Source organism: Hypanus sabinus, chromosome 21, assembly GCF_030144855.1.
Source record: "Hypanus sabinus isolate sHypSab1 chromosome 21, sHypSab1.hap1, whole genome shotgun sequence".
NCBI classification, from domain to species: Eukaryota; Metazoa; Chordata; class Chondrichthyes; order Myliobatiformes; family Dasyatidae; genus Hypanus; species Hypanus sabinus.
The window spans coordinates 68,454,119-68,469,317 of record NC_082726.1 but is presented as its reverse complement, the minus strand read 5'-3'; the positions used below and the strand labels follow the sequence as shown (position 1 = coordinate 68,469,317).

At 46.3% G+C, this 15,199-nt stretch overlaps 1 protein-coding gene across 2 annotated transcripts in view; it reads right to left on the bottom strand.

Annotated features, from left to right (window-relative positions):
* comtd1 (catechol-O-methyltransferase domain containing 1) overlaps positions 1–10,259 on the bottom strand; it is a 98,707-nt gene extending 88,448 nt beyond the window's left edge. The window contains exon 1 of one of the 2 annotated variants that reach the window (XM_059946831.1): positions 9,951–10,259. In XM_059946831.1, the coding sequence (XP_059802814.1) occupies positions 9,951–10,026 (76 nt within the window). In that variant the 5' untranslated portion in view covers positions 10,027–10,259. Of the gene's footprint in view, positions 1–9,743; positions 9,925–9,950 lie in introns of those variants that run through there. The other variant, XM_059946830.1, reaches the window with a different exon arrangement.
* Positions 10,260–15,199: the final 4,940 nt, after the last annotated feature.

Here is a 15,199-nt window from a genome sequence, read left to right as displayed (position 1 = left end):
CAGGAAGAGAGACCCCGATGATCTTCTCAGCTGACTGCCAACTATTGGAATGGTGTCGCAGGAACAACTTTACACTCAAGGTCAATAAGACGAAGGAACTAATCGTGGACTTCAGGAAGGGTAAGACGAAAGAACACATACCAATCCTCGGAGGGATCAGAAGTGGAAGAGCAATTTCAAGTTCCTGGGTGTCAAGATCTCGAGGACCTAACCTAGTCCCAACATATCAAAGCAGCTATAAAGAAGGCAAGATAGTGACTATACTTCATTAGACATTTGAAGAGATTCAAAATGTCAACAAAAATACTCAAAAACTTCTACAGCTGTATCGAGGACAGCATTCTGACAGGCTGCATCACTGTCTGGTATGGGGTGGGTGCTACTACACAGGACCAAAAGAAGCTGCAGACGGTCATAAATTTAGTCGGCTCCATCTTGGGTACTAGCCTACAAAGTACCAGGACATCTTCAAGGAGCGGTTTCTCAGAAAGGCAGTGTCAAGGCACACACTCAACGATTCAGTAACAGCTTCTTCCCCTCTGCCATCCGATTCCTAAATGGACATTGAACCCATGAACACTACCCCACCTATTTAATATATATTTCTGTATTTGCATGATTTTAATCTGTTCAATACAAGTATACTGCAATTTATTTTCTTCTTCTTCTAGATTATGTATTGCATTGAACTGCCGCTGCTAAGTTAAGAAATTTCACAACACATGCCGGTGATAATAAACCTGATTCTGAAAATAGTGCCTCAGATTCTGGGAACTCCAATTACAGATTAGGGCAAATGTGAATAATTTTGTAAAGCAACCTCAACCTTTGCATTTTCTCCTACAATTATTCCTCAGTCCAAGCTGTCTAAGTGTTACAGAAATGTTTGAAACTACAAGAGGCATAGGTAAGGTGGATAGTAACAGTCATTTCTGCGGGGTAGGAGAGCCCAAAGCCAGGAGGCCGAGGTTTAGAGAGCAGAAAGATTTAAAAAGGACCTAATAAGTAACTTTTCCATGCAAACAGTGGTGAATATATCAATGGAGCTGCCAGAGGAAGTGATCGAGGCAAGTACAATGAAATTATTTAAGAAGCACATGGTTTTTTACATGGTGCAAGGCCCCTCTCCCCCTTTTCTCCCCTCCCTCTTTCTTGCCCTAACCCTGTCCCTCACCTCTTTCCTACTCTCCCCCTCCCTCTCTCTCATGTTCCCCCTGCTTCCTCCTCCCCTTCATCCCTTCTCCCCTCCTTCACTCAGGGGTGAGACTGACCGACTGATGGTGGGTGTTGGAACAGGGATGGTGCCAATTCCTGCTGTTAGCAGCTCTTTCAGCCAGGCCTGGACCGCAGTCAGGGCCTATGTGTGCTCCAGTCAATCCCGGGGCCTAATCGCCACTGCAGAGGGTTAATACTCACTCCCCCACTATGGCAGGGTTGAGGCAGGGCCTGTGTCCAGCCTGGTGGGTGGGGAATGGGGACTGGGGCAGTGCCAATACCTGCTGATGGCATTTATAGCCCTGAGTTTGTAGATAGGACTGCCTGTTCCCAGATGCCTGTGTACACTGTCATAATTACACACGACTGGTGTGTGTACAGATACTGAATGTCTTCATGAAGGATCATACCAGATGTCATATTAAGAGTGTTTGATGGCTCTAGGTCTGAATTTACTAGAATTCTGAAGAATAAGGGGTGACCTCATTGAAACCTATTGAGGGGTGAAAGACCTTGATACAAAAATGGCTCCTGCATCTTATGGTGGATGGTTTCTTTCTCCACAGCTGCTGCCTGACCTGCTGAGTACCTCCAGGCTTCCCTATTTCAATCCCAGAATGGGTCCTATTGCGCATTTGCAACCTATCTTAGTACTAATTAGATAGTGGGTATATCATGACATTCCTTTTCTCCTCAAAAATGAACTTCAAAGTATTAGTACACATTCGACTCACAGATTTAACCATTTCAATTCAACACATATTCCCTGATATGCATGACTATAACCAACACATTTAATGATAATTCTGGAACTGAAAACTTCATTTTCAACTTCCAACAGTTTTAATTGTTTCAAAACCCACAACTTAAAGCTCTACTTTAATAGAAAATCGTTAAACTTCAGAAGTTGTTTTCTAATGCTTTTCTACCAGTACCTTTTCGCTTTTAATGTCTGGTAATGGCTCTTGTTCACCGTGAACCTGAGCTTGTCTGTAACTGTCCATCATATCAGATCCTGTCCCAGTATCTCACTGTCAAATCCTTTAATTCCCTCCTGTTTGTCAAAAGTCTCTTGTGTGTCAAACTTTTTTTATGTGTGGTGTTCCTTGTATATTGCACTCCAGTTGGAGATTCAACTACCACTCGATTTCCTCACCACCCAGTGTGGTGTTGTGTTGAAAGGTATGGTGAATTCACCATCTTTTCTTGCTGGATAAGCACCATGTCCCCCAACTTTTACAGTAGACTCTTGTGCACCTCTTTTAGAAGAGGACAGCGAGGACAGCTCTTTCGGAAGAGGACAGCGAGGCTTGAGAGGAAGTGCGGCGGCGGCCATTTTCAAATTGTCCAATTGCTTCTCAGATCGGAGTTCTGAGAGGCGGGACTGCGCAGGCGCGTGAAGGAGGCCCGGGAAGGAGGGAAGATATATAAAGAACGCCACCTTAAGAAGCGGGCAGCTTCGTTTGCGGGCAGCGGAGTGAGCCGGGCGCAGAGTGTAGGGCTTGGGCTCAGAGGGCTTAGGCGGAAGAGGGCACAGTAGGCTTATCTTTTAGTTCTTGTATTTTCAGTTATTTGGGAGGTATGAGTGTGAGGGCAGCTTGTTGTTCTCGGTGTCGGTTGTGGGAGATCCTGGAGTCTCCGAGCCTCCCGGACGTCCACATCTGCGCCAGGTGCGCCGAACTGCAGCTCCTGAGGGACCGAGTTAGGGAACTGGAGCTGCAGCTCGATGACCTTCGCCTGGTCAGGGAGAGTGAGGAGGTGATAGAGAGGAGTTACAGGCAGGTGGTCACTCCGGGACCACGGGAGGCAGATAGTTGGGTTACAGTCAGGAAGGGGAAGAGGCAGGTACTAGAGAGTACCCCAGTGGCTGTACCCCTTGACAATAAGTACTCATGTTTGAGTACTGTTGGGGGGGACAGCCTACCTGGTGGGAGTGACAGTGGCCGAGCCTCCGGCACAGAGGACGGCCCTGTAGCTCAGAAGGGTAGGGTTAGAAGAAAGAGGTCCATAGTAATAGGGGACTCAATAGTCAGGGGCTCAGACAGGCGTTTCTGTGGAGGTGACCGGGAGTCCCGGATGGTAATTTGCCTCCCTGGTGCCAGGGTTCGGGACGTTTCTGATCGCGTCCAAGATATCCTGAAGTGGGAGGGTGAAGAGCCAGAGGTCGTGGTACATGTAGGTACCAATGATATAGGAAGGAAAGGGGAAGAGGTCCTGAAACGAGAGTATAGGGAGTTAGGAAGGCAGTTAAGAAGAAGGACCGCAAAGGTAGTAATCTCGGGATTACTGCCTGTGCCACGCGACAGTGAGAGTAGGAATAGAATTAGGTGGAGGATGAATGCGTGGCTGTGGGATTGGAGCAGGGGGCAGGGATTCAAGTTTCTGGATCATTGGGACCTCTTCTGGGGCAGGAGTGACCTGTTCAAGAAGGACGGGTTACACTTGAATCGTGGGGGGACCAATATCCTAGTGGGGAGGTTTGCTAGGGCTACAGGGCGGACTTTAAACTAGTAAGATGGGGGGGCGGGAGACTATTTGAGGAGACTATGGGAGAGGAGGTTAGTTCACCAGTGGAGCAAGTAAATAGACAGTGTGTGAGGGAGGAAAGGCAGGTGATGGAGAAGGGATGCGCTCAGCCCGAAGTTGTAGGGGAGAAGAAAGAAAAGGATAATAAATTTGAATGCATTGTTAGGGATGGAAAGAGAGGAGGAGATGGAGAGTATCTTAAATGTATCTATTTTAATGCTAGGAGCATTGTAAGAAAGGTGGATGAGCTTAAAGCGTGGATTGATACCTGGAATTATGATGTTGTAGCTATTAGTGAAACATGGTTGCAGGAAGGGTGTGATTGGCAACTAAATATTCCTGGATTTAGTTGCTTCAGGTGTGATAGAGTAGGAGGAGGTGTTGCATTGCTTGTCCGAGAAAATCTTATGGCGGTGCTTTGGAAGGATAGATTAGAGAGCTCCTCTAGGGAGGCCATTTGGGTGGAATTGAAGAATGGGAAAGGTGCAGTAACACTGATAGGAGTGTATTATAGGCCACCTAATGGGGCGCGTGAGTTGGAAGAGCAAATGTGTAAGGAGATAGCAGATATTTGTAGTAAACACAAGGTGGTGATTGTGGGAGATTTTAATTTTCCACACGTAGACTGGGAAGCTCATTCTGTAAAAGGGCTGGATGGTTTAGAGTTTGTGAAATGTGTGCAGGATAGTTTTTTGCAACAATACATAGAAGTACCGACTAGAGATGGGGCAGTGTTGGATCTCCTGTTAGGGAATGCGATAGGTCAGCTGACAGATGTATGTGTTGGGGAGCACTTCGGGTCCAGTGATCACAATAGCATTAGCTTCAATATAATTATGGAGAAGGACAGGACTGGACCTAGAGTTGAGATTTTTGATTGGAGAAAGGCTAACTTTGAGGGGATGCGAAGGGATTTAGAGAGAGTGGATTGGGTCAAGTTGTTTTATGGGAAGGATGTAATAGAGAAATGGAGGTCATTTAAGGGTGAAATTATGAGGGTACAGAATCTTTATGTTCCTGTTAGGGTGAAAGGAAAGGTTAAAGGTTTGAGAGCACCATGGTTTTCAAGGGATATTAGAAATTTGGTTCAGAAAAAGAGGGATGTCTACAATAGATATAGGCAGCATGGAGTAAAGGAATTGCTCGAGGAATATAAAGAATGTAAAAGGAATCTTAAGAAAGAGATTAGAAAAGCTAAAAGAAGATACGAGGTTGGTTTGGCAAATAAGGTGAAAGTAAATCCGAAAGGTTTCTACAGTTATATTAAAAGCAAGAGGATAGTGAGGGATAAAATTGGCCCCTTAGAGAATCAGAGTGGTCAGCTATGTGTGGAACCGAAGGAGATGGGAGAGATTTTGAATGATTTCTTCTCTTCGGTATTCACTAAGGAGAAGGATATTGAATTGTCTAAGGTGTGGGAAACAAGTAAGGAAGTTATGGAACCTATGACAATTAAAGAGGTGGAGGTACTGGCGCTTTTAAGAAATTTAAAAGTGGATAAATCTCCGGGTCCTGACAGGATATTCCCCAGGACCTTGAGGGAAGTTTGTGTAGAAATAGCAGGAGCTCTGACGGAGATCTTTAATATGTCATTAGAAACGGGGATTGTGCCGGAGGATTGGCGTATTGCTCATGTGGTTCCATTGTTTAAAAAGGGTTCTAGAAGGAAGCCTAGCAATTATAGACCTGTCAGTTTGACATCAGTGGTGGGTAAATTAATGGAAAGTATTCTTAGAGATAGTATTTATAATTATCTGGATAGACGGGATCTGATTAGAAGTAGCCAGCATGGATTTGTGCGTGGAAGGACATGTTTGACAAACCTTATTGAATTTTTTGAAGAAGTTACGAGGAATGTTGACGAGGGTAAGGCAGTGGATGTAGTCTACATTGACTTCAGCAAAGCCTTTGACAAAGTTCCACATGGAGGGTTAGTTAAGAAGGTTCAGTCGTTAGGTATTAATGCTGGAGTAATAAAATGGATTCAACAGTGGCTAGATGGGAGATGCCAGAGAGTAGTGGTGGATAATTGTTTATCGGGATGGAGGCCGGTGACTAGCGGGGTGCCTCAGGGATCTGTTTTGGGCCCAATGTTGTTTGTAATATACATAAATGATCTGGATGATGGGGTGGTAAATTGGATTAGTAAGTATGCTGATGATACTAAGGTAGGAGGTGTTGTGGATAATGAGGTGGATTTTCAAAGCTTGTAGGGAGATTTATGCCGGTTAGAAGAATGGGCTGAACGTTGGCAGATGGAGTTTAATGCTGAGAAATGTGAGGTTCTACATTTTGGCAGGAATAATCCAAATAGAACATACAGAGTAAATGGTAGGGCATTGAGGAATGCAGAGGAACACAGAGATCTAGGAATAACAGTGCATAGTTCCCTGAAGGTGGAGTCTCATGTAGATAGGGTGGTGAAGAGGGCTTTTGGAATGCTGGCCTTTATAAATCAAAGCATTGAGTACAGAAGTTGGGATGTAATGCTAAAGTTGTACAAGGCATTGGTAAGGCCAAATTTGGAATATTGTGTGCAGTTCTGGTCACCGAATTATAGGAAAGATATCAATAAATTAGAGAGAGTGCAGAGACGATTTACTAGGATGTTACCTGGGTTTCAGCAATTAAGTTACAGAGAAAGGTTGAACAAGTTAGGTCTCTATTCATTGGAGCGTAGAAGGTTGAGAGGGGATTTGATCGAGGTATTTAAAATTTTGAGAGGGATAGATAGAGTTCACGTGAACAGGCTGTTTCCATTGAGAGTAGGGGAGATTCAAACTAGAGGACATGATTTGAGAGTTAGGGGGCAGAAGTTTAAGGGAAACACGAGGGGGTATTTCTTTACTCAAAGAGTGATAGCTGTGTGGAATGAGCTTCCTGTAGAAGTAGTAGAGGCCAGTTCAGTTGTGTCATTTAAGGTAAAATTGGATAGGTATATGGACAGGAAAGGAGTGGAGGGTTATGGGCTGAGTCCGGGTAGGTGGGACTAGGTGAGATTAAGGGTTCGGCACGGACTAGGAGGGCCAAGATGGCCTGTTTCCGTGCTGTGATTGTTATATGGTTATATGGTTTTACAGTAGATACTTGTTCTGTATCCCAATCTCAAACTCCCAGTTCTGCTGTGTGTACCTCCTTGATGTCTGGTAACTTCTCTCTCAATTTGCAGTCGTAGAGAAGTTCGATAGGACTTTTCCCTGTAGTGGCATGGTCCACATACCTCGCAACTGCCTCTCTCCCATTTCATGCATGTCTGCTCTCACCCCATCCTCCCACCACTACGTACCAGGGATAAGGTTTCTCTTGTCCTCACCTGCCACCCCACCAGCACATAATTTTCCATAACTTCTGCCACCTCTAATGGGATCCCACCACCAAGTACATCTTTCCCTCACCCCCACCTATTTTCTGCTTTCTGCAGGGATCGTTCCCTTTGCGACTCCCTTATTTATTCACCTCTCTTCACTGATCTCCCCCCTGCACTTACCCTTGCAAGCAGAACAAGTGCTACACCTGCCCCTTCACCTCCTCCCTCACAACCATTCTGGGCCTCAAACAGTCCTTCCAGGTGTGACGAGACTTCACCTGTGACTTCACCTGTCATATACCGCGTCTGGTGCTCTGGGTGTGGCCTCCTATATCACGGTGAGATCCAAGGTAAATTGGAAGACCAGTTCACCGAGCACCTAAGCTCTGTCCAGCAGAAAAAGCGGGATCTCCCAGTGACCAACCATTTTAATTCCACTTCCCATTCCGGTATATCCATCCATGGCCTCCTCAATTGTCACGACGACACCACGTTCAGGTTGGAAGAACAACACCTTATATTCTGTCTGGGTAGCCTCCAACCTGATGGCATGATCATCGATTTCTCGAACTTCTGGTAATTCCCACCCCCCCACAACTTCTCTTTCTACCATGGCCTTCTGTCCTCTCCTGTCCAATCAACTTCCCAGTTCTTTACTTCACCTCCCCTCCCAGTTTCACCTATCACCTTGTGTTTCTCCTCCCCTCACTTTTTTAACTCTACTCCTCATCCTTATTCGTCCAGTCCTGCTGAAGGGTTGAGGTCTGAAATCTCAACTGTACTCTTGTTCATAGAAGCTGACTGGCCTTCTGAGTTCCTCTAGCATTTTGTGTGTTGCTTGGATTTCCAGCATCTGCAAATTTTCTCTTGTCCGTAAAACATTGGAAGTTTTGGATCTCAGATTTCATCATTCTTATCAACTAACGTTAAACTTACTTTCAAAATCTGTATTCTGTGTATTGGCTGCCTATCTTAGTACTTAATCAGACAGTGTATATATAGTGACTCAACACTTCATGCTCTGAACAACTCTTTCTCATTGGCACTTCCAAACTCCCTCACATCAGCTGTTGTTCTGTCCCAGACTGATAACATCATCACTGTACTTGACAATGTCAAACTCCATTGACTGACCTTACCATTTCAATACAGGACAGGACCCACACAGGACAACTGTCCTCTAGGCATATAGAGCAGTTAGTGCCTCCCCATCTACACACACAGGGAGTGGTTGGCAGGTTGCAATCACTGAGAGCACTAGCTTGATTAGCTGAGGTGGTGTGAGGCCTCTTCCTCTCTCTCATTCCACCCTCCCCCCAGCTCTCACCCCACTCCCTCCCCCGCTCTCTCTCACCCCCTCCTTCCCCCGCTCTCTCACCCCACTCCCTCCCACGCTCTCTCTCACCCCCTCCTTCCCCGCTCTCTCTTACCCCTCCCTCCCTCCTCTGCCCTCCCAACCCCTCCCTCCCCCTGCTCTCTCTCACCCCTCTCTCCCCTGCCCTCTCCCAACCCCTCCCCCCCGCTCTCTCTCACCCCTCCCTCCCCTGCCCTCTCCCAACCCCTCCCTCCCCTGCCCTCTCTCACCCCCTCCCAAACCCTCCCTCCCCTGCCCTCTCTCACCCCTCCCTCCCCTGCCCTTTCTCACCCCCTCCCAAAGCCTCCCTCCCTGCTCTCTCTCACCCCTCCCTCCCCTGCCCTCTCCCAACCCCTCCCTCCCCTGCCCTCTCCCAACCCCTCCCTCCCCTGCCCTCTCTCACCCCTCTCCCAAACCCTCCCTCCCCTGCCCTCTCTCACCCTCCCCTGCTCTCTCTCACCCCTCCCTCCCCTGCCCTCTCCCAACCCCTCCCTCCCCTGCCCTCTCTCACCCCTCTCCCAAACCCTCCCTCCCCTGCCCTCTCTCACCCCTCCCTCCCCTGCCCTTTCTCACCCCCTCCCAAAGCCTCCCTCCCTGCTCTCTCTCACCCCTCCCTCCCCTGCTCTCTCTCACCCCTCCCTCCCCTGCCCTCTCCCAACCCCTCCCTCCCCTGCCCTTTCTCACCCCCTCCCAAAGCCTCCCTCCCTGCTCTCTCTCACCCCTCCCTCCCCTGCTCTCTCTCACCCCTCCCTCCCCTGCCCTCTCCCAACCCCTCCCTCCCCTGCCCTCTCTCACCCCTCTCCCAAACCCTCCCTCCCCTGCCCTCTCTCACCCTCCCCTGCTCTCTCTCACCCCTCCCTCCCCTGCCCTCTCCCAACCCCTCCCTCCCCTGCCCTCTCCCAACCCCTCCCTCCCCTGCCCTCTCTCACCCCTCTCCCAAACCCTCCCTCCCCTGCCCTCTCTCACCCTCCCCTGCTCTCTCTCACCCCTCCCTCCCCTGCCCTCTCCCAACCCCTCCCTCCCCTGCCCTCTCTCACCCCTCTCCCAAACCCTCCCTCCCCTGCCCTCTCTCACCCCTCCCTCCCCTGCCCTTTCTCACCCCCTCCCAAAGCCTCCCTCCCTGCTCTCTCTCACCCCTCCCTCCCCTGCTCTCTCTCACCCCTCCCTCCCCTGCCCTCTCCCAACCCCTCCCTCCCCTGCCCTCTCTCACCCCTCTCCCAAACCCTCCCTCCCCTGCCCTCTCTCACCCTCCCCTGCCCTCTCTCACCCCTCCCCCCCCCCGCTCTCTCTCACCCCCTCAACTTGCCCGTAGATGAGGAGCGTGGGGCTGGAACCTCTCACCTCCCGTGTACGTGTGGGCCAGCGACTCCTCGCACCGCAGCACGGACAGCCGTGACATTGCTGAGGAACCTGTTGTACAAGACTGCCCGATGCAACGCCTTCTACCCCAGGTCCCACACCCTGCTACAGGGACTTGCACTGGAGATGAGCGCCAAGGCGAAGGAAAGGAAGTGAAAGGTGTGCAGGAGCGCACGATCACTCACTCACCCAGACCCACTGCTACAACCAAGCCCACTCCGAGGCCCGTCACTCCGAGCACCTTCTGCCAGTTGCTCAAATCCATGGCGCAGGCCGACAAGTGGGAAGCGGCGGCGGTCAGAGCAAAGTCCAAGGGTGGGGACCGGGTGGTACAGTACTGGGGTGGAGGCGGGGCCGCAAAGGGACTGGGGCAGGGCCGATAGCCGCTGTTGGCAGCTTTTCCCCGGCCGAGTCTAAACCGTAGTCGGCCCCTGGGTGCCAAGAACGCGATCTCAGATTTTATGGGCGATCCAGCCAATCTTCGGGCAAACAGTACGTTCCCGGGGTCTAATCGCCACTACGGGGAGTTAATAAACGCTCCCTCACTACAGAAATGAAACCTAATGCCATGAATAGCAGTGATACTTCATTCCCAGATGGGCTCATTTATGCTCGCTTTCAAAGGGAGAGTAAAACTAGGGCTGAAATGGCTAACACAAGGGGGCATAGTTTTAAGGTGCTTGGATGTAGGTACAAGGGGGATGTCAGAGGTAAGTTTTTTTTTACACACGAGAGTGGTGGATGTATGGAATGCATTGCCGGCGATGGTGGTAAAGGCGGATACATAGAATAGTCGAGCACAGTACAGCCCCTTCGGCCTACAATGTTGTGCCAACCTTTTCAACTGCTATTAAGATAAATCAAACATTCCTTCCCACATAACCCTCCACTTCTCCTTTCCCGATGTGCCTACCTCAGCGCCTCTGGAATATCCAATGTATCTGCCTGTACCCCACCACCAGGGTGTTCCACACAACTACCTCCCTAAGTGTAAAATAAAACCCACCTCTGATGTCCCTCCAATCACCTTAAATGATGCCCTCTCCTATTAGCACTGGGATGAAGGTGTTAACTCTTGTAAAAGGAATAAGCCTATTTTGAATTAAGGCTTATAGCAAAGGCTTAAGGCAAAATACGCTTATTCCTTTTACAATGGACAATAAACTTTTACATAATTGGTTCCAAAAGAGAATTAAATATATAGGTGATTGTTTCAAAGGAGGTAGATTGATGTTGTTTGATCAATTAAAAAATAAATATAAAATATCAAATAACACTCTTTTCTGTTATTTTCAATTAAGAGCCCATTTACGAGAAAAGCTGGGACAAACAATGTTGATGCCAAAACCTAGTGAAATAGAAATATTGATTCAGAAAGGAAGAATTAAAACATTTACATCTTGTATGTATAATTTGATTCAAAAGCAAATAATTAAATTAGGAATTCATAAATCAAGTCAAAAATGGGAATCTGAATGTTAAAATTGATGGGAAAAACTGGTCAAGATTATGTTTTGATAGTATGAGAAATACAATAAATGTTCGACTTAGATTAATACGATATAATTTTTTACATCAATTATATATAACACCACAGAAAATAAATAGATTAAATTCAAATATGTCTGACCAATGTTTTCGATGTAATCAAGAAATTGGTACCTTTTTACATTCCACTTGGTCTTGTTTTAAAATTCAACCATTTTGGATAAATTTAAGACTTTTATTGGAACAAATTACTGGAGTACAACTCCCACATAGTCCACTATTATTTTTATTAGGAGACATTGAAGGGACAATACCGAAACTTAAATTGAACAAGTATCAGAAAAAATTTATAAAAATTGCATTGGCAGTAGCCAAAAAAGTTATAGCAGTTAGTTGGAAATCTGATTTATATTTAACTATGGATCGTTGGAATAATGAAATACACAGTTGTATTCCACTTGAAAAAATTATGTATAATTTAAGAAATGAATATGATATATTTTTGAAAATTTGGCTCCCATACTTACAAAGGATAGGATTAAATACATAGGTCCTTTGAAGATAAAATTATAGTAATTGGGGAAAGTAAAAAATAAATATCAAAATTATTTTGAATTCCATGGAGCATGTGGGGATCCTCCAATATCCAGGCAATCTTTCTCTTCTTTCTTTTTTTTTCTTTAGATAAGGGTTAAGGGGAGGGGGGAGGGTTAATATTATTTTTCTTACTATTTTACTATTACATTTATTCTTTGTAATTTCTAAAATTTAATAAATAAATAATAATAATACTAATAATAAAAAGGTGTTAGCGCTTTATGCCTCTGATCATCTTGTACACCTCTCATCCTCCTTTGCTCCAAAATGAAAAACACAAGCTTGCTCAGCCTTTCCTCAGAAGAAACACTCTCCAATCCAGGCGGTATTCTGGTAAATTTCCATAAGACAATAAGATATAACAGCAGAATTGGGCCACCTTGCCCATCGAGTCTGCTCTGCCATTTAGAAACATAGAAAACCTACAGCACAATACAGGCCCCTTGGCCCACAATGTTGTGCTGAACATGTACTTACTTTAGAAATTGCCTCGGATTACCCGTAGCACTCTATTTCTCCGAGATCCATGTACCTGTCCAGGAATCTCTTAAAAGATCCTATCGTTTCCACAAATCTGATCACATATGTCAGTGATAATAAACCTCATTCTGATTCTGGGCTAATACTCACTACGGGATTATTGATTAATTCCCCCACTTTAGGAATTCAGGGGTTAATCTCCACTCTAGGAATTTAATACCCCACCATTACAGTGAGATACCCATCAAGAGTTTATTCACCCTTCATAGATTTTCGTTCCTGTTCTGTGAGTTTTCCAGTTAATTCCGTAAGACATAGGAGCAGAATTGGGCCACCTGGCCCATCGATTCCATGGCATTTATAGCCCCCCTGAGTTTGTACACAGGACTGCCTGTTTCCAGATGCCTGTGGACACTACCCAGTGTGTAATTACACACGACTGGTGTGTATATGGATGCTGAACATCCTCACGAAGGATCACTCAACAATTGGATGATGGTTTCTTTCTCCATAGCTGCTGCCTGACCAGCTGAGTGTCTCCAGGTTTCCCTGTTTCAATCCCAGAATGGGTCCCACATAGAACATCTGACCCCTGGATGTGTAGAGAAGGCAGCCAGTGCGTATCCTGTTGTGTACACATGTGATAACTGGTTGGCAGGTTGCAATCATCGACAGCCTTCCCTTGATTAGCTGAGATGGCATAAGGCCTTTCTCCCTTTCCTTACCTTCCTCATTATCCCCCTCCCCCTCCTATCTCCTCCTTCACCACCCTAACCCCTTCATTCTCCCCCTCCCCTTCCCCTCTTCACCCTTCCTCCCCCATTCCTCCTTCCCCCCTCGTCTGCCATTTCTAAACATACATAATCTAGTTTGAATCTGTGCCCTCAGTTTCTAGACTCCCCCACTATTGGAAACATCATCTTCACACATCCAATCTATCTCGGCCTTTCAATATTGGATAAGTTTCAATGTGATCCCCTCTCATTCTTTTAAACTCCAGTGAGCACAGGCCAAGAGTTTCAAATGCTCCTTATACCCTTTCATAGTCATAGAAATGGGCCCTTCTGTGCCAAACCATTTAAACTCTTGATCTACACTGAGACCATGGCCCTCCATACCCCTCCAAACTTCTCTTAAGCTTATTTACTTATTGAGCTTATTTACATCTTGCCTGTAGGTAGAGGACTAGAACTGCACAGAATGCTCCAAATTTGGCTTCATCAATGACTTATTCGACTTCAACATAACATCCCATCTGCTGTACTCAATACGTTATGAAGGCCAATGTGCCAGAAGCTCTTTTTTATGACACTATCTACCTGTGACACCACTTACAATGAAATATGGACCTGTACTCTCAGATCCCTTTGTTCTACCACACTTCTCACTGCCCTACCGTTTACTGTGTAAGATCTACCTGGTTGGCCCTTCTGAAGTGCAACACCTCACACTTGTCTGCATTAAATTCCATCTGCCATTCTCAGCCCATTTTTCCAGCTGGTCCTGGTCCCTCTGCAAGCCATGATGGTATTCCTCACTGCCCACTACACCCCCAAACTTGGTGTCATCTGCAAATTTGCTGATCCATTTAACCACATTATCATCCATATCATTGATACAGATGAAAAACAACAATGGACCTAGCACTGCTCCCTGCAGCACTCTACTAGTCACAGGCCTCCAGACAGAGAGGTCTGGATGAACCTTCTTGACCAATCTCCCATGCAGGACCTTGTCAAATGTGTTGTCCATGTATACAACATCCACTGCCTTGCCTTCAACTTTCCTGGTAACTTCCTCAAAAAGATTGGCTAGACATGACCTACCACACATGAAGCCATGCTGACTATCCTGATCAGTCCATGTCTGTTCAAACACCGATATCCAGTTCATCAGAATACCTTCCAATTACTTTCCCAACACTGATGTCAGGCTCACCAAACTATAATTTCCTGGTTTATTTTTAGAGCTTTTCTTAAACAGCGGAACAACATTAGCTGTCCTCCAATCCTCTGGTACCTCAAGTGCCACTAAGGATGATTTAAATATCTTTGCTAGGGCCCTGGCAATTTCTGCACGCCCCCCGCAGGGTGTGAGGGAACCTTGTCAGGCCTTGGAGATTTACCCACCCTGATTTGCCTCTGGATAACAAACAACTCCTCCTCTGTAATCTGTATCAGACCCATGAAGTTGATGCCACTTTACCTCACTTCTGTCATCTCTGTGTTCATCACCTGAGTATATACAAATGCAAAAAAAATTATTTAAGATCACCCCCATCTCTCTTGTCTCCACACATGGATTACCATTCTAATCTTCCAGAGGACCAGTTTCATCCCTTGTAATCCTTTTGCTCTGAACACATCTGAAGAATCCCTTAGGATTCTCCTTCACCTTGACTGCCAGAGCAACCTGATGTCTTATTTTTAGCACTCCTGATTTATTCTTCTGTTCTCTTGCATTTCTCATGCTCCATAAGCACCTCATTTGTTCCTGGCTGCCTGTACTCCTATGCACCTCCTTTTGTTTTCTTAACCAGAACCTCAATATCTCTCGAAAATCAAGGTTCCATACACCTGTTATTTTTTTTTTATTCTGACAGGCACATACAAGCTTTGTACTCTCAAAATTTTGTTTTTGAAGGTCTCCCACTTTCCAAGTGTACCTTTGGTAGAAAGCAGCCTGTCCCAATCCACACTTGCCAGATCATTTCTGATACCATCAAAATAGGCCTTTCTCCAATTTTGAATCTTAACCCACAGACCAGACTTAGCTCTTTGCGCATTTACTTTGAAACTAATGGAATTGTGGTTACTGAAGGCAAAGTGTTCCCCTACACAAACTTATGTCACCTGTCCCATCTCATTCCCTAA